Source organism: Salvelinus alpinus, chromosome 28 (genome assembly GCF_045679555.1).
Source record: "Salvelinus alpinus chromosome 28, SLU_Salpinus.1, whole genome shotgun sequence".
In the NCBI taxonomy this organism is placed as follows: Eukaryota; Metazoa; Chordata; class Actinopteri; order Salmoniformes; family Salmonidae; genus Salvelinus; species Salvelinus alpinus.
Genome location: NC_092113.1, coordinates 32,294,348 through 32,318,603, shown reverse-complemented (window position 1 = coordinate 32,318,603; position 24,256 = coordinate 32,294,348). Strand labels below are relative to the sequence as shown.

Below are 24,256 nucleotides of genomic sequence, written 5' to 3'. Positions count from 1 at the left end.
TGTACGATCAAGAATTTAGCACGAGGCAGTTTAATTTGGAGACCCAAATATGCTAATGCGGAACAGCACCCCCTATAGTTGCAAGAAGTTAACACAGTAAATTCATCAGGCTTATGCCATGTTTCAGTCAGGCCAATCACATCAAGATTATGATCAGTGATTAGTTCATTGACTATAACTGCCTTTGATGTGAGGGATCTAACATTAAGTAGCCCTATTTTGAGATGTGAGGTATCACGATCTCTTTCAATAATGGCAGGAATGGAGGAGGTCTTTATCCTAGTGAGATTGCTAAGGCGAACACCGCCATGTTTCGTTTTGCCCAACCTAGGTTGAGGCACAGACACAGTCTCAATGGAGATAGCTGAGCTGACTACACTGACTATGCTAGCCTGCTGCCTGGCCTGCACCCTATTTCATTGTGGAGCTAGAGGAATTAGAGCCCTGTCTATGTTGGTAGATAAGATGAGAGCACCCCTCCAGCTAGGATGGAGTCGGTCACTCAGAAGGCCAGGCTTGGTCCTGTTTGTGGGTGAGTCCCAGAAAGAGGGCCAATTATCTACAAATTCTATCTTTTGGGAGGGGCAGAAAACAGTTTTCAACCAGCGATTGAGTTGTGAGACTCTGCTGTTGAGCTCATCACTCCCCCTAACTGGGAGGGGGCCAGAGACAATTACTCGATGCCGACACATCTTTCTAGCTGATTTACACGCTGAAGCTATGTTGCGCTTGGTGACCTCTGACTGTTTCATCCTAACATCGTTGGTGCCGACGTGGATAACAATATCTCTATACTCTCTACACTCGCCAGTTTTAGCTTTAGCCAGCACCATCTTCAGATTAGCCTTAACATCGGTAGCCCTGCCCCCTGGTAAACAGTGTATGATCACTGGATGATTCGTTTTAAGTCTAATACTGCGGGTAATGGAGTCACCAATGACTAGGGTTTTCAATTTGTCAGAGCTAATGGTGGGAAGCTTCGGTGTCTCAGACCCCGTAACGGGAGGAGTAGAGACAAGAGAAGGCTCAGCCTCAGACTCCGACTCGCTGCTTAATGGGGAAAACCGGTTGAAATTTTCAGTCGGCTGAATGAGCGACACCGGTTGAGCATTCCTACAGCATTTCCCTCCAGAAGCCATGAGAAAGTTGTCCGGCTGCGGGGACTGTGCGAGGGGATTTATACTACTATTTGTACTTACTGGTGGCAATAGACTAGATTTGTTCCTACCAACCTAAGGATTAATTTCAGACCTCCACATGTATCTATAGCTCAAACACAGACCAAATGGAAGCTTACCTTGTAAGATGTTTGGTGAAAAAGTTGTGTTAAATAAACATTTTGACTCTCGGGGTTGGTGATCAATAACAGTAGGTCACTGGCAGACAAATAAGACATCCTCATGATCTGTGGAGTCCCGGCTTTCGGTGTGTATCGACGTATTCCGTGTTTATTTCATTTATGCTTCACAACATTAACCGGAATGTAGGTAGCAGCCATCTTGAAATTAGGTAATCGGTTCGGCCTGCCCTTATACATTCGTATGCCCATATATGGCAGGAAATCACACCAAAGATTTTAAGGCACAGATTAATAGCCAAGACACAAAGCTTTCCGCAGACACCCTGCTTTTGCAGATAGGGCTACCGTTCTCATTTTTATGTATTTATTTTTTATTTCACCTTTATTTAACCAGGTAGGCTAGTTGAGAACAAATTCTCATTTGCAACTGCAACCTGACCAAGATAAAGAAAAGCATACATACAACACAGAGTTACACATGGAATAAACAAACATACAATCAATAATACAGTAGAAAAGTCTATATACAGCATGTGCAAATGAGGAAGGATAAGGGAGGTAATGCAATAAATAGACCATAGTGGCGAAGTAATTACAATATAGCAATTAAACACTGGAATGGTAGAATGTGCAGAAGATGAATGTGCAAGTAGAGATACTGGGGTGCAAAGGAGCAAGATTAATAAATAGATAAAGTATGGGGATGAGGTAGATTGGATGCGCTATTTACAGATGAGCTATGTACAGGTGCAGTGATCTGTGAGCTGCTCTGACAGCTGGTGCTTAAAGCTAGTGAGGGAGGTAAGAGTCTCCAGCTTTAGTGATTTTTGCAGTTCGTTCCAGTCATTGGCAGCAGTGAACTGGAAGGAGAGGCGGCCAAAGGAAGAATTGGCTTTGGGGGTGACCAGTGAGATATACCTGCTGGAGCGCGTGCTACGGGTGGGTGCTGCTATGGTGACCAGTGAGCTGAGATAAGGCGTGGCGTTACCTAGCAGAGACTTGTAGATGACCTGGAGCCAGTGGGTTTGGCGACGAGTATGAAGCGAGGGCCAGCCAACGAGAGCGTACAGGTCGCAGTGGTGGGTAGTATATGGGGCTTTGGTGACAAAACGGATGGCACTGTGATAGACTGCATCCAATTTGTTGAGTAGAGTGTTGGAGGCTATTTTGTAAATCACATCGCCGAAGTCGAGGATTGGTAGGATGGTCAGTTTTACGAGGGTATGTTTGGCAGCATGAGTGAAGGATGCTTTGTTTTGCGAAATAGGAAGCCGATTCTAGATTTAATTTTGGATTGAAGATGTTTAATGTGAGTCTGGAAGGAACCAGACACCTAGGTATTTGTAGTTGTCCACATATTCTAAGTCAAAACCGTCCAGAGTAGTGATGCTGGACGGGCGTGCAGGTGCGAGCAGTGATCGGTTGAAGAGCATGCAGTTAGTTTTACTTGCATTTAACCTGTTAGGGCTGCAAGCCCGAGGTCGGTACACTTATGACAACATCCAGCTCAAGTGCAGGGCGCGAAATTCAAAATCTATTTTTTTAAAATATTTAACTTTCACACATTAACAAGTCCAATACAGCATTTGAAAGATAAACATCTTGTGAATCCAGCCAACGTGTCCGATTTTTAAAATGTTTTACAGCGAAAACACCACGTATATTTATGTTAGTTCACCACCAAATACAAAAGAGGACAGACATTTTTCACAGCACAGGTAGCATGCACAAAGCCAACCTAACTAACCAAGATCCAACCAAACAAACCTAGAAACAACTTCCTCAGATGACAGTCCTATAACATGTTACACAATAAATCTATGTTTTGTTCGAAAAATGTGCATATTTGAGCTATAAATCAGTTTTACATTACTGCTACCATCATAGCTACAGTCAGAAATAGCACAGGAGTAGCCAGAGTAAATACAGACGCCAACGTCAACTACCTAATTACTCATCATAAAACATTTCAGAAAAATATATGGTGTATAGCAAATGAAAGACAAAGATCTTGTGAATACAGCCAATATTTCCGATTTTTTAAGTGTTTTACAGCGAAAACACAATATAGCGTTATATTAGCTTACTGCAATAGCTAACACACAACAGCATTGATTCCAAGTAATCGGTAGCGATAGCACAGTTCGACAGATATATGAAATAGCATCCCAAATTGGGTCCTTATCTTTGTTGATCTTCCATCAGAATGTTGTACAATGGGTCCTTTGTCCAGAACCGTCTTTGTTTGGATCCAGAACGAACTATTTCCCTCTTGAATTAGCAAGCACACTGGCCGTGCGGCGCTAACCTCTCCTTCTTGAACAAATTCTTCCAACGCATCACGCCTAAAGTCCCGAATAAATTTCAATAATATAATTAAACTATATTGAAAAAACATACTTTAGGATGATATTGTGACATGTATCAAATAAAATCTAAGCCGGAGATCATATTCACCCATAACGACGGTTTTCCAAAAGGCGATTCCAGGTCCAACTTCGCGCCTTCGAAAAAAATAATAATGGCGGACCTCTCATTCCAAGAGGATGTATTCAATCCCAGAACAAGATAATCAACTAATTTCTGCTCTCACTTCCGCTTGACACCCAGGGGAAGGTGTATGACGTGTTTCTATAGTCCCAAGTGACATGCCCTTTTATAGACAAGCTCTTGAACAAAGACCTCGCTTTTGGAAATCTCACTTCCGGATAGGAAATGGGCTGCAGAAAGAGTTCTGGTTCACTTAGAGAAATAATTCAAACGGTTTTAGAAACTAGAGAGTGTTTTCTATCCAATAGTAATAATAATATGCATATTGTACGAGCAAGAATTGAGTACGAGGCCGTTTGAAATGGGTACCTTTTTCCAAGTTACTCAATACGCCCCCTGCAGCAGTTGGAGGCCACTGTCATGACGTTGCCCTCTTTGGGTACAGCGAGCACTAACCCCCCCCCCCCCCCCCCCCTACCTCTGCACCAGCCCTTTTCTATGCACCATCCCCCTACCTCCCTGTCTCCTACACTCAGGCTGCTGTGGTCAGAGAGGTCGTAAATTCCTGGAAGAGATTATCTCCTCATGGCCACAGTATAGAGAGAGAGTGAGTTTTCATAGAGAGAACAAAGGAATTTCTTCCACCTCACAGAACTTGAGGTCCGAACAATATTTATGTTCTGGAGAATGTATAAAAGATCGGTGAAGAATCCAGCTACGAACTGGTCCGTTTGGTACAATTTTGTGAAACTCATGAGAGACAATACGGCCACATTACCATAACGCTGTTTATACAATAGCCTCAGCTATGAGGCTTACATCTAATTGTTGTATAAGATGAATGAGTGAGGATGATACTGTTTGTGAAATTGTGTAATGTGATTTTGGATTGTTTAATGAAGGAAACTCCAATTCCCTTTGGAGTTTAACTAAATCAGAGGACTGCCCATGAGCACAGTTATGGTCTGGCGTCCTGGGACAGGTCCTTTTCTGCTCTTCCGAATAAAACACCCACCCGGGTTTTCTATCACCAGACCAGCTTACCTCGATAACGAGAGTGCCAAGGTTTGAGAGGAGACCGAGCTTACCTCAATTACGAGATGGCTAAAGGTTGCAGACCAGCTTACCTGGATAATGAGAGGGCCACGGTTTGAGAGGAGACCGAGCTTACCTCAATTACGAGATGGCTAAAGTTGCAGACCAGCTTACCTCGATAGCGAGAGGGCCAAGGTTTGAGAGGAGACCGAGCTTACCTCAATTACGAGATGGCTAAAGGTTGCAGACCAGCTTACCACGAGAGGGCCAAGGTTTGAGTAGAGACCATAAACCTAAGGTTTGAGTAGATGGCTGAATATTTTAACCATACCACGTGGTTAAACTCTTAGACTATCGATACCGACAGAATAAGAACAAGTCTTTGATATGAATTACTAGTCTGCAGCTAGGAATTCGGAATCATTGAACGCGAAGACCGACAACCGCCGAAACATCTATTCTATAACGACATGACTGAATGTCACTCAGAACTATCCATTCTAACCACGACAGAGAGAGAGAGAGGGCGGACAGACTCTCCAACAGAAAATAACTTCTCAACAGAGATCCCGACGACACACTGAGCGTAAATATATATATTGATTGCAATTGTTCCCGAATGAGTGAGCGTTCATGTGCAAAGGATGAGCATTTTAATTGTTATAATTATCACTCTGTCTAACAAGCCGCCATACCGGTTTAGCCCACTAGGGCACATCCCCCTATCATTTCTTTGTAACCATATCTTGTTTGTTATGCATTTCTGTGAGTACTTAGTTAGTAAATAAATGATTTTAAGACAATTGATGTATGGATGACACATAGTGAAGACTGGGTTCGTGCAGATAACCAACAATTTACGACGTTTGGAATGAGACTAACGTGAGGTAAATAGTAATTCATTTATTCGAAGACTAATTGATCAGATATTAAAATATCTGAAAGTTATATTATGAAAATTATAACTTTGTAATCTGAATATTTTCCTTGGTGCCCCGACTGCCTAGTTAATTACAGTTACATGATTAATCAGTTTAATCTGATAAATTGATAAATGAGTCTTCAGTTTTAATGATGCCAAAGACACGACACCACGGAAGGAGAGTTGTATGGCATTGAAGCTCGTCTGGAGGTTAGTTAACACAGTGTCCAAAGAAGGACCAGAGGTATTCAGAATGGTGTCGTCTGCGTAGAGGTGGATCAAAGAATCACCAGCAGCAAGAGCGACATCATTGATGTTCCAGAGAAGAGAGTCGGCCCAAGAATTGAACCCTGTGGCACCCCCATAGAGACTGCCAGAGGTCCGGACAACAGGCCCTCCGATTTGACACACTGAACTCTATCAGAGAAGTGGTTGGTGAACCAGGGGAGGCAATCATTTGAGAAACCAAGGCTGTTGAGTCTGACAATAAGAATGTTGTGATTGACAGAGTCGAAAGCCTTAGCCAGTTCGATGACTACGGCTGCACAGTAATGTCTCTTATCGATGGCGGTTATGATATCGTTTAGGACCTTGAGCGGGGCTGAGGTGCACCCAGGACCAGCTCTGAAACCAGATTGCATAGCGGAGAAGGTACGGTGGGATTCTAAATGGTCGGTAATCTGTTTGTTAACTTGGCTTTCGAAGACCTGAGAAAGGCAGGGTAGAATAGATATAGGTCTGTAGCAGTTTGGGTCTAGAGTGTCTCCCCCTTTGAAGAGGGGTATGACTGCAGCAGCTTTCCAATTTATGGGAATCTCAGACGATACGAAAGAGAGGTTGAACAGGCTAGTAATAAGGGTTGCAACAATTTCGGCAGATCATTTTAGAAAGAGAGGGTCCAGATTGTCTAGCCCGGCTGATTTGTAGGGGTCCAGATTTCGCCGCTCTTTCAGAACATCAGCTATCTGGATTTGGGTGAAGGAGAAGTGGGGGAGGCTTGGGCGAGTTGCTGTGGGGGGTGGAGGGCTGTTGATCGGGGTAGGGGTAGCCAGGTGGAAAGCATGGCCAGCCGTGGAAAAATGCTTATTGAAATTCTCAATTTTTGCGGATTTATCGGTGGTGACAGTGTTTCCTAGCCTCAGTGCAGTGGGAAGCTGGGAGGAGGTGCTCTTATTCTCCATGAACTTCACAGTGTCCCAGAACCTTTTTGAGTTTGTGCTACAGGATGCAAATTTCTGCTTGAAAAAGCTAGCCTTAGCTTTCCTAACTGCCTGTGTATATTTGTTCCTAACTTCCCTGAAAAGTTGCATATCACGGGGGCAGTTCGATGCTAATGCAGAACGCCACAGGATGTTTTTGTGCTGGTCAAGTGCAGTCAGGTCTGGAGAGAACAAAGGGCTATATCTGTTCCTGGTCCTACATTTTTTGAATGGGGATACTTATTTAAGATGGTGAGGAAGGCACTTTTAAAGAATAACCAGGCATCCTCTACTGACGGGATGAGTTCAATATCCTTCCAGGATACCCGGGCCAGGTCGATTAGAAAGGCCTGCTCGCTGAAGTGTTTTAGGGAGCGTTTGACAGTGATGAGGGGTGGTCGTTTGATCGCAGACCCATTACGGATGCAGGCAATGAGGCAGTGATCACTGAGATCTTGGTTGAAAACAGCAGAGGTGTATTTGGAGGGCAAGTTGGTTAGGATGACATTTAACATCCGGCGCCGAAACGAGATGGCCGCCTCGCTTCGCGTTCCTTGGAAAATATGCAGTATTTTGTTTTTTTATGTGTTATTTCTTACATCGGTACCCCAGGTAATCTTAGGTTTCATTACATACAGTCGGGAGGAACTACTGAATATACGATTAACGTCAACTCATCATCGTTCCTACCAGGAATATGACTTTCCCGAAACGGATCCAGTGTTTTGCCTTCCACCCAATACAATGGATCTGATCCCAGCCGGCGACCCTGTGCGACGCCGTAAAAGGGGCAAACGAGGCGGTCTCCTGGCCAGGCTTCGGAGACGGGCACATCGCGCTCCACTCCCTAGCATACTACTCGCCAATGTCCAGTCTCTTGACAATAAGGTTGATGAAATCCGAGCACGGGTAGCATTCCAGAGAGACATCAGGGATTGCAACGTGCTCTGCTTCACGGAAACATGGCTAACTCAAGAGACGCTAACGGAGTCGGTGCAGCCAGCTGGTTTCTTCATGCATCGCGCCGACAGAAACAAACATCTTTCTGGTAAGAAGAGGGGCGGGGGGGTATGCCTTATGATTAACGAGACGTGGTGTGATCATCATAACAACACACAGGAACTCAAGTCATTCTGTTCACCTGATCTAGAACTCCTCACAATCAAATGTCGACCGCATTATCTACCAAGGGAATTCTCTTCAATCATAATCACAGCCGTATATATTCCCCCCCAAGCAGACACATCGATGGCCCTGAACGAACTTTATCTGACTCTTTGTAAACTGGAAACCACACACCCTGAGGCTGCATTCATCGTAGCTGGGGATTTTAACAAGGCTAATCTAAAAACAAAACTCCCTAAATTCTATCAGCATATCGATTGTGCTACCAGGGCTGGAAAAACCCTAGATCATTGTTATACTAATTTCCGCGACGCATATAAGGCCCTCCCCCGCCCCCCTTTCGGAAAAGCTGACCACGACTCCATTTTGTTGATTCCAGCCTACAAACAGAAACTAAAACAACAAGCTCCCGCGCTCAGGTCTGTTCAACGCTGGTCCGACCAATCTGATTCCACGCTTCAAGACTGCTTCGATCACGCGGATTGGAATATGTTCCGCATTGCGTCCAACAACAATATTGACGAATATGCTGATTCGGTGAGCGAGTTCATTAGGAAGTGCATTGACGATGTCGTACCCACAGCAACGATTAAAACATTCCCAAACCAGAAACCGTGGATTGACGGCAGCATTCGCGTGAAACTGAAAGCGCGAACCACTGCTTTTAACCAGGGCAAGGTGACCGGAAGCATGACCGAATACAAACAGTGTAGCTATTCTCTCCGCAAGGCAATCAAACAGGCTAAGTCCCAGTACAGAGACAAAATCGAGTCGCAATTCAACAGCTCAGACACAAGAGGTATGTGGCAGGGTCTACAGTCAATCACGGATTACAAAAAGAAAACCAGCCCCGTCGCGGACCAGGATGTCTTGCTCCCAGACAGGCTAAACAACTTTTTTGCCCGCTTTGAGGACAATACAGTGCCACTGACACGGCCCCCTACCAAAACCTGCGGGCTCTCCTTCACTGCAGCCGAGGTGAGTAAAACATTTAAACGTGTTAACCCTCGCAAGGCTGCAGGCCCAGACGGCATTCCCAGCCGCGTCCTCAGAGCATGCGCAGACCAGCTGGCTGGTGTGTTTACGGACATATTCAATCAATCCTTATCCCAGTCTGCTGTTCCCACATGCTTCAAGAGGGCCACCATTGTTCCTGTTCCCAAGAAAGCTAAGGTAACTGAGCTAAACGACTACCGCCCCGTAGCACTCACTTCCGTCATCATGAAGTGCTTTGAGAGACTAGTCAAGGACCATATCACCTCCACCCTACCGGACACCCTAGACCCACTCCAATTTGCTTACCGACCCAATAGGTCCACAGACGACGCAATCGCAACCACACTGCACACTGCCCTAACCCATCTGGACAAGAGGAATACCCATGTGAGAATGCTGTTCATCGATTACAGCTCAGCATTTAACACCATAGTACCCTCCAAACTCGTCATCAAGCTCGAGACCCTGGGTCTCGACCCCGCCCTGTGCAACTGGGTCCTGGACTTCCTGACGGGCCGCCCCCAGGTGGTGAGGGTAGGTAACAACATCTCCACCCCGCTGATCCTCAACACTGGGGCCCCACAAGGGTGCGTTCTGAGCCCTCTCCTGTACTCCCTGTTCACCCACGACTGCGTGGCCATGCACGCCTCCAACTCAATCATCAAGTTTGCGGATGACACTACAGTGGTAGGCTTGATTACCAACAACGACGAGACGGCCTACAGGGAGGAGGTGAGGGCCCTCGGAGTGTGGTGTCAGGAAAATAACCTCACACTCAACGTCAACAAAACAAAGGAGATGATTGTGGACTTCAGGAAACAGCAGAGGGAGCACCCCCCTATCCACATCGACGGGTCAGTAGTGGAGAAGGTGGAAAGTTTTAAGTTCCTCGGTGTACACATCACGGACAAACTGAATTGGTCCACCCACACAGACAGCGTCGTGAAGAAGGCGCAGCAGCGCCTCTTCAACCTCAGGAGGCTGAAGAAATTCGGCTTGTCACCAAAAGCACTCACAAACTTCTACAGATGCACAATCGAGAGCATCCTGTCGGGCTGTATCACCGCCTGGTACGGCAACTGCTCCGCCCACAACCGTAAGGCTCTCCAGAGGGTAGTGAGGTCTGCAGAACGCATCACCGGGGGCAAACTACCTGCCCTCCAGGACACCTACACCACCCGATGTCACAGGAAGGCCATAAAGATCATCAAGGACAACAACCACCCAAGCCACTGCCTGTTCACCCCGCTATCATCCAGAAGGCGAGGTCAGTACAGGTGCATCAAAGCAGGGACCGAGAGACTGAAAAACAGCTTCTATCTCAAGGCCATCAGACTGTTAAACAGCCACCACTAACATTTAGCGGCCGCTGCCAACATACTGACTCAACTCCAGCCACTTTAAAAATGGGAATTGATGGAAATTATGTAAAAATGTACCACTAGCCACTTTAAACAATGCCACTTAATATAATGTTTACATACCCTACATTACCCATCTCATATGTATATACTGTACTCTATATCATCTACTGCATCTTGCCATCTTTATGTAATACATGTACCACTAGCCACTTTAAACTATGCCACTTTATGTTTACATACCCTACAGTACTCATCTCATATGTATATACCGTACTCTATACCATCTACTGCATCTTGCCTATGCCGTTCTGTACCACCACTCATTCATATATCTTTATGTACATATTCTTTATCCCTTTACACTTGTGTGTGTATAAGGTAGTAGTTGTGGAATTGTTAGGTTAGATTACTTGTTGGTTATTACTGCATTGTCGGAACTAGAAGCACAAGCATTTCGCTACACTCGCATTAACATCTGCTAACCATGTGTATGTGACTAATAAAATTTGATTTGATTTGATTTGATTTATGAGGGTGCCCATGTTTACGGATTTGGGGTTGTACCTGGTGGGTTCATTGATAATTTGTGTGAGATTGAGGGCATCAAGCTTAGATTGTAGGATGGTCGGGGTGTTAAGCATGTCCAAGTTTAGGTCACCTAGCAGCACGAGCTCTGAAGATAGATGGGGGGCAATCAATTCACATATGGTGTCCAGGGCACAGCTGGGGGCAGAGGGTGGTCTATAGCAAGCGGCAACGGTGAGAGACTTGTTTCTGGAAATATGGATTTTTAAAAGTAGAAGCTCAAATTGTTTGGGTACAGACCTGGATAGTAAGACAGAACTCTGCAGGCTATCTCTGCAGTAGATAGCAACACCGCTCCCTTTGCAGTTTTATCTTGTCGGAAAATGTTATAGTTAGGGATGGAAATTTCAGGGTTTTTGGTGGACTTCCTAAGCCAGGATTCAGACACGGCTAGGACATCCGGGTTGGCAGAGTGTGCTAAAGCAGTGAATAAAACAAACTTAGGGAGGAGGCTTCTAATGTTAACATGCATGAACCCAAGGCTTTTTCAGTTACAGAAGTCAACAAATAAGAGCACCTGGGGAGTAGTAGTGGAGCTAGGCACTGCAGGGCCTGGATTAACCTCTACATCACCAGAGGAACAGAGGAGGAGTAGGATGAGGGTACGGCTAAAGGCTATCAGGACTGGTCGTTTAGTGCGTTCAGAGCAGAGAGTAAAAGGAGCAGGTTTCTGGGCGTGAGATAATAGATTCAAGGCATAATGTACAGACAGAGGTATGGTAGGATGTGAGTACATTGGAGGTAGACCTAGGCATTGAGTAATGATGAGAGAGATATTGTCTCTAGAGACGTTAAAACCTGGTGATGTCACCGCATATGTGGGAGGTGGAACTAAATGGTAGGTTAAGGCATATTGAGCAGTGCTAGAGGCTCTACAGTGAAATAAGACAATATTCACTAACCAGGACAGTAATGGACAAGGCATATTGATATTAGGGAGAGGCATGCGTAGCCGGGTGATCAATAGGGATCCAGTGAGTGGTTGGGCTGGCTGAAGACACGGCGATTCAGACAGCTAGCAGGCCGGGACTAGCAAGCTAGCAGACCGGGGCTAGCAAGCTAGCAGAAGGGACTTAGAGGGACGTCTCGATGGAGGAAAGTCTGTTTTAGCCTCCGCGTGTGGTGATGTCAATAGACCAGTCGTGATGGATTAGTAGGGTTCCGAGTAGCAGAGGGGTCCAAGTCCAATGGGCAAAATAGGTATAGTGGCCCAGGAAATTGGCCGATGGATCTATACAGCTAACAGTCCAATATGCTCTAGACAGCTAGTGGGCCGCGGCTAGCAGCTAGCAGGCCGCGGCTAGCAGCTAGCAGGCCGCCGCTAGCAGCTAGCAGGCCGCAAATAGCGGATGGGCATTCAGGGGACGTCGCGATGTAGAGGCCAGTTGAGTACACCCTCGAGCAGATTACGTCGTAGTCCAGTCGTGCAGGATCGGCGGGGTTCCGTGCCCCGTACTGGCAGTAGAAGGGGTCCGGGTATTGTAGCCCAGGAGTGGCTGATGGGCCTCTTTAACTAGCCGGGAGAAAGGGCCTAGCATGTGCTAGCTCCAGACTAATTGGTGCTTGCTCCGGGACCGGATTCGAGGTGAATAGAAATACTTTAGAAAAAAACAGATCCGCACCACATTGGGTGAGGCGGGTTGCAGGAGAGTGTTTTGAAGTTGAGGTGTAGAAAAAAAAGATATATATATATATATGCGAATAAAAAGATATATACACGGGACACGACAAGACGAGGACAAAAGACGTCTGACTGCTACGCCATCTTGGATTGTACCAGACTGAATTGAATTGTAAAAATCTAATAGGGTCCCCAAATTCAAGGACATGAACATTGTTCCTTAATGGGGAAGGTTAAATGTGGTTTGTATTTTCCAAATACATTTGGAATTTCAGAGTTAAGAGTGATGTCGTTAGAAATGGGGATTTGTGTCGTATGACTTGATTTTTGTCAATTGATTTTCGATGACAAATTAACAAGTGTTTAGCTATTTCTAACCTGCTAATTTATTAGATAATTCTCCAATAACGATCATTTTGTGGTTTATGAAATTCGAAAATGTTGCAGGCTATCCTGGCCCTCCATTACCAATACCGTATGTTGTTTTTCATGGCATCATAGGCTATTCTATTTTAGAGCTTTTATTAAAACCATTCCGAATAATTTGGGGTGGGAATAATATATCATTTTACTTATTTTAACTTTATTGGTTATCCCACTGATCATCTAATTTGATACATTTTTTCAATTTTGCAGACAACAATTGATGACCGAGGCGGAATGAAGGGGAGCATGTATGTATGTTGTTTATTATTTTGTACACAAATAGGCTACTTGCCCTGTCCTTTCCCGTGTGCAGAGCCAACAGAGAGGGCAGTGTTCCCTGATAATGGCTATGAAGCTATTTGCTCTCATGCTAAGAAGTTGGTTTCATCGAAGCCTAGGTCTATGCACACAAATTCCATTGTGCAATGAGTTTATTATTAAACATTGCATTTCACACAGTTTGGCCTCACCGGGCCTCACCATGCACACTGTGGTTAATTTATTATAATATTCTGAAACATATCTATTCAAAAATTATATTGGGCTCCCGAGTGGCGCAACGGTCTAAGGCACTGTATCTCAGTGCCTTAGACAATGAACAGTCTCTGGTTCGAATCCAGGCTGAATCACTGTGATTGGAAGTCATAGGGCGGCGCACAATTGGCCCAGCGTCATCCGGGTTTGGACAGGGTAGGCTGTCATTGTAAGTAATAATTTGTTCTTAATTAACTGACTTGTCTGGTTAAATAAAAAAAATTAAAAAACATAATTCAGTGAAAGAACAACAAATATTTTCTCATCCTACCATCAATGTTGTAGCTTACATATGTGTTGCATGTATATCTGCATATCGTGTGTTACAGATATGTGTTGCATGTATATCTGCATATCGTGTGTTACAGATATGTGTTGCATGTTTATCGTGTGTTACAGATATGTGTTGCATGTATATCGTGTGTTACAGATATGTGTTGCATGCATATCGTGTGTTACAGATATGTGTTGCATGTATATCGTGTGTTACAGATATGTGTTGCATGCATATCGTGTGTTACAGATATGTGTTGCATGCATATCGTGTGTTACAGATATGTGTTGCATGCATATCGTGTGTTACAGATATGTGTTGCATGCATATCGTGTGTTACAGATATGTGTTGCATGTATATCGTGTGTTACAGATATGTGTTGCATGCATATCGTGTGTTACAGATATGTGTTGCATGTATATCGTGTGTTACAGATATGTGTTGCATGCATATCTGCATATCGTGTGTTACAGATATGTGTTGCATGCATATCTGCATATCGTGTGTTACAGATATGTGTTGCATGCATATCGTGTGTTACAGATATGTGTTGCATGCATATCGTGTGTTACAGATATGTGTTGCATGCATATCGTGTGTTACAGATATGTGTTGCATGCATATCGTGTGTTACAGATATGTGTTGCATGCATATCGTGTGTTACAGATATGTGTTGCATGCATATCGTGTGTTACAGATATGTGTTGCATGCATATCTGCATATCGTGTGTTACAGATATGTGTTGCATGTATATCTGCATATCGTGTGTTACAGATATGTGTTGCATGTATATCGTGTGTTACAGATATGTGTTGCATGCATATCTGCATATCGTGTGTTACAGATATGTGTTGCATGCATATCTGCATATCGTGTGTTACAGATATGTGTTGCATGCATATCGTGTGTTACAGATATGTGTTGCATGCATATCGTGTGTTACAGATATGTGTTGCATGCATATCGTGTGTTACAGATATGTGTTGCATGCATATCGTGTGTTACAGATATGTGTTGCATGCATATCGTGTGTTACAGATATGTGTTGCATGCATATCGTGTGTTACAGATATGTGTTGCATGCATATCTGCATATCGTGTGTTACAGATATGTGTTGCATGCATATCGTGTGTTACAGATATGTGTTGCATGCATATCTGCATATCGTGTGTTACAGATATGTGTTGCATGCGTATCGTGTGTTACAGATAGCCTATGCGTGTGAAAGAGAACATGCTGAAAGGTTTTCATGTCACAGGAAAGCAAATGTTAACCATTTTTCCCATGAACAAATGGAACATCAAATTAGTTTGCCTAAGGCCCTCGTTTTTCTGTAGTTCTACATTATAACTAGATATTGAACTAGGTGAGAGATCTGAAAGCCATTTGTGGGGAGAAATTATTTATTTATTTTCGCCCATCAATAATCCTTGGCAGTGAACTATTGGAAGTAGTCAAACGCGAGGGTTGAAACGCAGGTCAGGCTGTCTAACGAATATTAAAATGCGTCCACAACACTGGAGCTGGGGTGAGAGGGGAGCTGGGGGCGTGCACAGGGCATGTGAAGGCGTAGGCGGGTGTGTGCAAAAATTATAATAATATGCCGGGATTTGCAGATGCTAACGTAAGATGAGAACGAAAGGGTCCTTTACATTTTGAGGATGTTTTCTTCTTCTCTTGTCTCATGGTTACCAAGGTAGCTGACGTCTAATGTAGGCCTACCTACACCTTTTCGATAATTTTCTATTCCATTGTAGGTATAGCATTTTATCAAGTTAAGTGAACATGTTATTGTTTTGATTACTTAAAAAATAAAACATTCTATTGGATTCTATTTCAAAACTCTATATATTAAATATATTCACGATTTCAGTAGCCTATGTTTGCCCCTCTGGATTATTGAAACAGGTCACACTCACACCATGCAGGATATAACATTTTTCATCGCCGTCTTCTCATTAACTTCTGGAGTGGCAGGAAAAGAGGTTACGGAGCGGTCAGTATGGTAATGGCGAGGCAGGCGAGCACAAGAAATCGTTGGGGACAAAATAAACGTATATTTCATCTGTGCTGTCACGCGGTCGCTCGCTTTGTACCCGTAGTGCACGTGTTTTGCTTGAATATTCATATTTTAGAGAAGTTACCTCAAAGGCAGGGTTTTGATTGAATCTGATAGAGAAAAACATATTAGGCAGGAGACTCTATTCGTGTGTGTGTGTGCTTGTACGTGTACGTGTGTGTGTGTGAGAGAGAGAGAGAGAGAGAGAGAGAGAGAGAGAATAGAGAGAGAGAGAGAGGTTTTCACCTAACCGAATTTTTCCAGTTGGAGCTCTTCTTTTCAGGCTGCAATGGAAAGACTCATTAGTTGTCTATATGTACCCTGTAGAACCGAATTTGTGTTAATAGATAACAATCGCAAGTACGTCTCTACAGGAATACATGGGCTACTGAAATCCCACGTATGTCAAGATAATCGTCTGGTCAACCCTCGCTTCTATCCAGTAGGTTATAGCTGCATGCAGTGTTATCCGGAATAATAGGGCACGAATAGCATACATCTCAGAAGAAGTCTGTGTGCAGCATACACAGTATGTGTTCAACCTCCACATAAGTAGCCTAGGCATTGTCAGGACGTCCATAGGCCTATATTGTGTACAGTAGGCTATCTGGAAGCAAAGGGCTACTACGAGTATTCGGTCCGTACCAGTAAACATTTAAAAAAACAGCGATCGTTTAAAGCGGACTGGTTTACTGCGTTTTACAGCCCTATAAAACGCCTCAAACATCGCTGCCAAAAGTAATAGAAATGGCGGGCGCGGTCTACACATAAACAAACCATAAACATCCGCCCTGTTATGTCATTTTCACCTGCTCAGATAAGACTAAAAGAAGGCCACTACCGCTACATTAGATGATGATTAACAGGTGATTGACCTCGTATTATAACCCTTGTTAATATAATCTTATTATAATCCATCCCTAGTATGTAGTAGGCCCGACATTTATAATATATTTATTTCATATAAATATTTAATATTTCAATATTTAATATGATTATTATTAACTCCATTGACTCACAAGGGTTACATTGATTATGTAGGTCTACTGTCCTGTGGTTTGTGGTGTCGCGCATAATTGAAGGCATGGAATTACAGCCACTGACAAACTTAGCCAGCAGTTAATGACAGTATAATAGTACCTGTAAAGCGTCTGTGGCAACGGATAGTCTACCAGACATAATTGTCACCTTATCTGCAATGATTTACTTTGCTGAACACAACAGTGGATAGAGTTTGTAATGGACTTACTCCCCCATCTAGGTCTAACATCAAATGAATAACCATACACGTACACTTAGACAACCACTAGTGTTGATGGAGATAAACCTACGATTGGACAAAACGTCCCTACGAGTCATTTCAGGGCAAGTAAAGCTGGTTTCATCAACATTGCAGCCTTATAAAGATTTGTATTCAAATGCATACGTCTCTAAACATGAAGAGAGAGACAGAGACCTCAATGCAATATCCAATAATGACAGTGATATAAACATTAGAGATATACCATCATTAAAGAATATTTGCCTTCCCTTGTGTCCATTGCACAAGATAGCAAAGTAGGCCTATTTGAAAAGTAGTAATGCATTTGAAAAGTAGTAATACATTTGAAAAGTAGTAATGCATTTGAAAAGTAGTAATGCATTTGAAAAGTAGTAATGCATTTGAAAAGTATTTGGAATGCTATGTTTGAAAAGTCTCTCAGAATATTTACGAAGTAAAGTATTGACACAGTTTTGAAAGTTCTCAAATGCAAAGCAAAATACTTATTGTGTGGTTACTTCACTGATACGGTGCCCATTTGGTGTCCACCTTCTTCTCATATGAGCCAAGCTCAGTTCTAGTTTTCAAAACAAAACCATAATTCGAAATGCTATGTGAAAGTGAATTTTATGCGTAATTTTTTTTATCTATTTAGGATTTGGCCAACATTTCGTGTTGGATTATTTTATATTTGAGAAGGCAGCATCATAATATTCTTAGAGAGGGTCAGAGGCCAACTTTCTGTGATTTAGGCAGGCCTAACCATTATTGTTTACTGCTATTATTATTGTAGGCTATTTCTACCTCTGAAAAAAATTATGCTAATAATAGAACTATAATGACACTGTGTAATTCACATAAGAAGGGTTTGTGTTGCAATTTTTGCTGCAATATCAATGGCATTGGTAACACAACAAGGGAGAGAGTGAGAGAGAGAAAAATTAAAATTGAATTTAGAGAGAGAGAGAGAGAGAGAGAGAGAGAGAGAGAGAGAGAGAGAGAGAGAGAGAGAGAGAGAGAGAGAGAGAGAGAAAGAGATTATGCACACAATGGCGACCGAAGGTATGTTTCAAAACCTTTGGTTCCTTATCCGGGGACTAGCTCTCACTCTGCCATTGGGCCGTGGGGTCACGTGGTAAAACTAACTTTACAAGGGCTGCTCACAAGTAGGAGGGCTATATGGAGCAGAAAAACGACAAAGCTAGAAAAATAAATTTCCACTGCAGAAATTAATGATCATGAGCTCGTATTTGATGGACTCTACCTACATTGATCCGAAATTTCCTCCATGCGAGGAATATTCACAAAACAGCTACATCCCCGAGCACAGCCCCGAATATTACAGCCGCGCCAGGGACCCTGGCTCTGGTTACCAGCATCACCATCAGGAGTTATACCCTCCACGGGCGAGCTACCAAGAGCGCCAATATAATTGTGCAAGCATCCCTGAACCTGACACGCAAAAGGGACATGGACTACCCCATTCTGCGCACCTGCTTGCAGGGAAAGGGCAGCCATCCTCATGTGAGACCCCACAGTTACCCATGTCCCCCACCACCCCACCGGCTGCATCCTCCGCCTGCAACCAAGCTACACCGGAGCATCCAAACAGCTCAGCCTCCTCCAAGCAGCCCGTGGTATACCCATGGATGAAGAAAATTCACGTCAGCACCGGTAGGCAACTTGTCTGTGTTTGTCTGTTCCCTCTCTCTACACTCCCCTACTCCTTTCTCTTCCTTTCCCTCCCTTTATCAGTGCCTCTGACTCCCATCTCCTTCCCAGACCCTGCTAAGATAGAGGAGAAGCCTTTGAAATGGCACATTTGAGTCGGATTTACGACTCGGCGTCGGTAATTACACCCGCCATAAATTTTATAGCAGAGGTATACTCTGGGCAGCCGTATCACCATGTGGCTTCTGCTGTTATGTATGTGCGGGATGGAGAGAAGAGGGGGAGAGATGAACAGAAAAAAGACTGCGCTTTGGAATCTTGCATTAATAATTTAGTGCATACTTGGATGTGTGTCCCCTCATTATGGAGAAATAGTCAAGTTCTTAACTTCCCATTTCTATGATTTCTAATATCATAACTAGCATATCTAGCCATTCCTTCTGCCCTGCCCATCATATGTCTCAGTTGAGGACACTATTGTTTACCCACTCCTTCCCTCCTTGTCTTTCTCTCTCTCTCTCTCTCTTTACTTCTTCCCCTTTACAGCGAACCCGAATTACAATGGACCGGATTCCAAGCGGTCTAGGACAGCCTACACTCGACAGCAGGTCTTAGAATTGGAGAAGGAGTTCCACTATAACCGCTATTTAACTCGACGGAGGCGCATTGAGATAGCCCATACATTGGTTCTCTCCGAACGACAAATCAAGATTTGGTTTCAGAACCGCAGGATGAAGTGGAAAAAAGACCATAGGCTTCCTAACACCAAAGTGAGATCCTCCACCACGGGCATATCCTCCGGGTCCAACGCAACCTCATCAGCCGGCGTTGTCGCCACTTCCTCGGCCACTGGTAGCATTACTCCCGATGAACTGTCCGGAGTAGAGGATGGCGAGGATATTACAAGGTTATAAGGCGAAAAGAAAACCACTTCAAGAAGGGGGATAGAGAATGACTGATTATTTATAGTATATTATATATTTTGTTTTCGTAGGTATTTGTGCGGTTTCATTTAAGTCCAAAGTTATATAAAATGCATGTTATATAGCATGGATTTATACGAATACTGATGGGTTATTTTTACGTGACACAGGGTTTAAGTTATTTAATGCTGAATCAAGATGATGTTTTTTTATGAGAAAAATGTTTTGAATGAAGGAAAATAATGTACATTTTATCTAAATGTTATTGTGAGCCATTTGTTTGCCCTACCGCCCAAGTTGAAATGCACAATCTATTTATTTCAAGCTCAACACTGGAAGAATATCATTAATAGGCAATCATAGTTATTTTTGGTAAAAATGCTGGAACGTACCGATGGAACATTGATCTTGAACGCATATGTTTAGGATTATAACAAGGTGAATTAGCTCCTTGCTTTCAGAAACAGGATTTTTAATTACAATCTAGTTTGTGGTGTGTTTAGCAGATTATTGTGAAATGCAATACACAGAGTTTAGTGTATTTGTGATAATCATATTGGTCAATAAAACAGTGAGTGTACTAGTTTTACGCCCGTTTGGATCGATTCATTCATGGCCAACAGAGTGCCTATTGTTTTGGTGACTGTGGCTATTGATGTGGTGGCCGTTATATAAAAATGGTATAGTCACAATTTACCAAGTTCTTTATTGATGGTTCAGCCTAACAACGCATTATTTGTTTGGCAATGTTTAGCTTTAAATTGTTTAGCCTATGCCAAATATGATACTGACGATTTGAAATGTTCCTTTAGAATCGTTCTCGAGGTAGGCACGCGTATACAGATCCACCGTTCATATTCCCCCCCAATCCAATAATAATCCATAATTCTACTCCAAATAAAGGGTTATGGCCTGGCTGCATGCATCATATTATCCTACATGTAGCTCATTAGTCTCAAGGACATTCAATTAATTTGGCAAGCCATTCAACCAGGCCCTCAACCATGCCCCCTCAGATTATACTGACTGGCTGGAGCCCTGCTTCCTGCTCATTACTGATCATATAGCTCTGCACATACCTTTTGGAAATCAATTTCGTATTGCCAAAATATGACACATAATCAGTTGTGTTGATGGTATATGGATTCCTATTAATTCATTGTTTTGCCCCAATTGCAGGTTGCTTCTTTTCTTCTAATAAAGTCAATAATTTTAGGTCAGATTCTGAAAGGCCTAAAGCCTTGAAGGACTACATCGTGGACTATAAGTGAGAATATAGCCTACAAAATATTGTATTCCGATTATATCTACCAGCAAGACCTGTTGCCTCTTAAAAATATGCATCCAGATTTTCCAAGATGATCTTGTATAAAACAATAGTTTGGATAATAGTGTTTTATATGCGTGCACGTAGGCCTTCTCAATATGCAACAATTTGTACCTTATATACAAAGGAATGTTAGTTGTACGTTTGAGATGTTCACCAATTGTCATTCGTATAATAGTCTATGTTTGTTGCGGCCTGAGACCTCCCCCGTCAAAGTGAAGAATATGCTTTTAAAAAGTAGCGCTTGAGGCAACGTCATCGTCACCTCTGCTCTTGGTAAGTATAGCCTATACTGCTCAAGCATCGTGGGGGGATTTTCGATAGACCTATGGCAATGTTGTGGACGTGTTGTCACCATGCAACTGTAATAATACATAGGATAGTCATATTGCGCCTTTGATCTTATGTAGGCCCTAGCCACAAAACAGGCCGTCCAATTAACAGTTCTCCAAAACGAATTTCATTGTAGAATAACTTTTTCTTATTCTGCTCAAAATGTTGTGCAAAAACATGCAATGTTTGAAAAGAGCGCAATAGCTTGATAGATTATTTAAACTGTGTGACTTGAATAGAAATGATAAAACGGCTTGCTAGGTGGGGGGCAAAGAGCACAAAGGGAAGAGGTATTCTAAACCATCAATCTTAGCGCCGCAGAGTAAAGAATTATTTGGGTCTGAATATATTAATTTGGCAACAGCCTCTCTCAGAAATAAACCCACATCGCTAACTAGTAATTTTACGAAATAAAACTATCAGGGCTAAAAAGGAAACTTAACACCGTGACGTGGACATGACTTTGGAATGGCAGTTGGAACGCCCGTAAAGCCCTAAAACATGCAGAATTCCAGTAGCATTTATATAGCTGCCTGGACAATTGAGAGAAATGAATGTATAGCTACGCCAGAGTCTCACCATCCCTCCAATCTCTTTCTAGATCCTGTCGCCTCCATGTAGCGAGGCTGAAAATGTACTTTATTGAAGTTTGGGATCAACCGCGAGAAGGCCGAGTTCAGTCGGAGGGCACATTTTCTGTCCCATTAGGTCCGTTTCAGCCGGGATGGTCGACCTTTGCAACCCCCCGTGACCTGACTGGGTCTCTATACTTGTACCTTCTGTGTGTGCCCTCGTAGGTCGTCCCCGGTCCTTGCGTGGCCTCGTCAGGGCTCTGGACTTTCTTTGTGTGTTTTTCTACTTGAGGGGCCGGTAGAAGGGCACCTCTGAATGTGTTGCTCTTTTGTTGCTCTCAGTGGTGACCTGAGAGTGCGGTGAACTGTCGGTCACTTCTCTTCCATTGTAGGACCTAGACCCTTTGTAGGACATCCTACAAATTTGAGGGACTTCCAAGCGGTTACTTCGGAGCTTTATGATCCGTCTGCATGTGAGTGTTACTCATGTCGAATGCATTATTACCTTTTTATATCAGAATTATGTACATAACAAAAATACTTTTGTTGTGCATAGCTTCAATGTAATCTCGCGAGTACATGTTCGAGGATAGTAATTCAATTTCAATATGATTAAATTAAGGATTAGTAGACCTAGACCTATGTATATATGCACTTTCCGGCGTAGTATAGGCTTAAGCCTAACTACATTTACCATTTCAAATGCAATTTTGTTCCTGCACATGCCTTTGATTCTTACAATAACATAACCAGTTCTTAAATAAATAAAAACAAATGTTTTAACATATAGATTTTTTAATCCATATGCTGTTGCTATCATTTGTAGGCATATTGTGTATTTTATTACAAACTTTTGTACCTCATGTAGCAAAAACCTATCTTTGCAGTTGACTGAAGGTCAGTTTACGATCTATCGTCAAAGTGGGCCTACGAATATCTTGACTTAATTCTCTCTCACCATATGTCAGCATCAGAGATGCTCATTAGAGATGCTCATTAGAGATGCTGCCGGGAATCTCCATGCAATATATTACATGGCAGGTGTGTTTCATAGAACTGTATTAGGAAGTATTCCCCTCTTACAGTTTGAACATTTGACTTTCTCTCAGATTCATCTCCTTATAGACATTTAGGCTATGATATGTTACAGTATGTATTTGTGTGGGTAACAGACTACATAGTGACTCGTAATCACTATATTAGTGAGGCGGCAGGTAGCCTAGTGGTTAAAGCGTTGGACTAGTTGGACTAGAAACCGATAGGTTGCACGATTGAATCCCCGAGCTGACAAGTTAAACATCTGTCGTTCTGTCCCTGAACAAGGCAGGTAACCACTGTTCCTAGGCCGTCATTGAAAATAAAAATGTGTTCTTAACTGACTTGCCTAGTTAAATAAAGGTAAACTATATATTATGAACTGTATTTAGAGGATTGACGTTCAAATGGACTTTTTAGAATTATTAAACACAAAATAGTGTTTTTTCCGAATAGAATGAACGATATTTAGATAATGCTTTGAATTGCTCCCAACGAGATATTAAACCTACTGCAGTCTATATGGCACAAATAATGTGTTTAGCATATGGGCCTACAAAATGTTTCTGTAAGCAATTAACACAAAATATCACGCGATATTTTATAGGATGCATACCACATTTTATAGGATTTGATATAATTTGGCTTTCGGTGCACTTTTATGAAACCCTGTAGAACCCGTAGAACCTGTAGACCCCCTGTAGAACCCGTAGACCCCCTGTAGAACACCTGTAGAACCTGTAGAAACCCATTTCCAGTTAACTTACTTTTCAATGGCCTGTAGTATTCGTACAACCCTTTCAAGCTAACATGCAACTATTTGTCTTTATCTGTGTGTCGCATATTGGAGTTCCTACACGTATAGGCCTATTCGTTATAAAAATGATTAGTGTAGCCTAAACTTGGACCTCTGTAGATTGTGTATAGCTCACGAATTTTAGCGAAACCTAGCTACATCTTGCATCCGGAATTTGCCATTAAGGGCAGTGATATACGGTTACACCTTCCTCTGAGGAGCTTCTTCTGAGCATGCAGTCAACGGCATCTAGTTAGCCACCTCGCCACTGACCTCATGGCCCGAAGATGCCTGGAAGTTACAGTATGTGACAACGTTTATTTTCACGATGTCCAATATTATTTGAGTAAACACAATCAGCATAAAACACGTTATTGTTTCACTTCTGACTATAATTTAATTGA

At 42.9% G+C, this 24,256-nt stretch overlaps 1 protein-coding gene across 9 annotated transcripts in view; it reads left to right on the top strand.

Annotated features, from left to right (window-relative positions):
* The window catches only part of LOC139557713 (homeobox protein Hox-C4a), a 113,483-nt gene that overhangs the window by 66,055 nt on the left and 23,172 nt on the right, over positions 1-24,256 (top strand). For 3 of the 9 annotated variants that reach the window (XR_011671453.1, XM_071372829.1, XM_071372833.1), the window contains one exon: positions 13,274-13,315. The exons of 2 other annotated variants lie outside the window; for them this stretch is intronic. Coding sequence is in view for 1 of the 7 variants with exons in the window: in XM_071372832.1 (XP_071228933.1) it covers positions 18,428-18,869; positions 19,413-19,780 (810 nt within the window). In the remaining 6 variants the exon portion in view is untranslated. Of the gene's footprint in view, positions 1-13,273; positions 13,316-16,278; positions 18,870-19,412; positions 22,495-24,256 lie in introns of those variants that run through there. 4 more of the 9 variants (XR_011671452.1, XM_071372830.1, XM_071372834.1 and 1 more) reach the window with 2 other exon arrangements.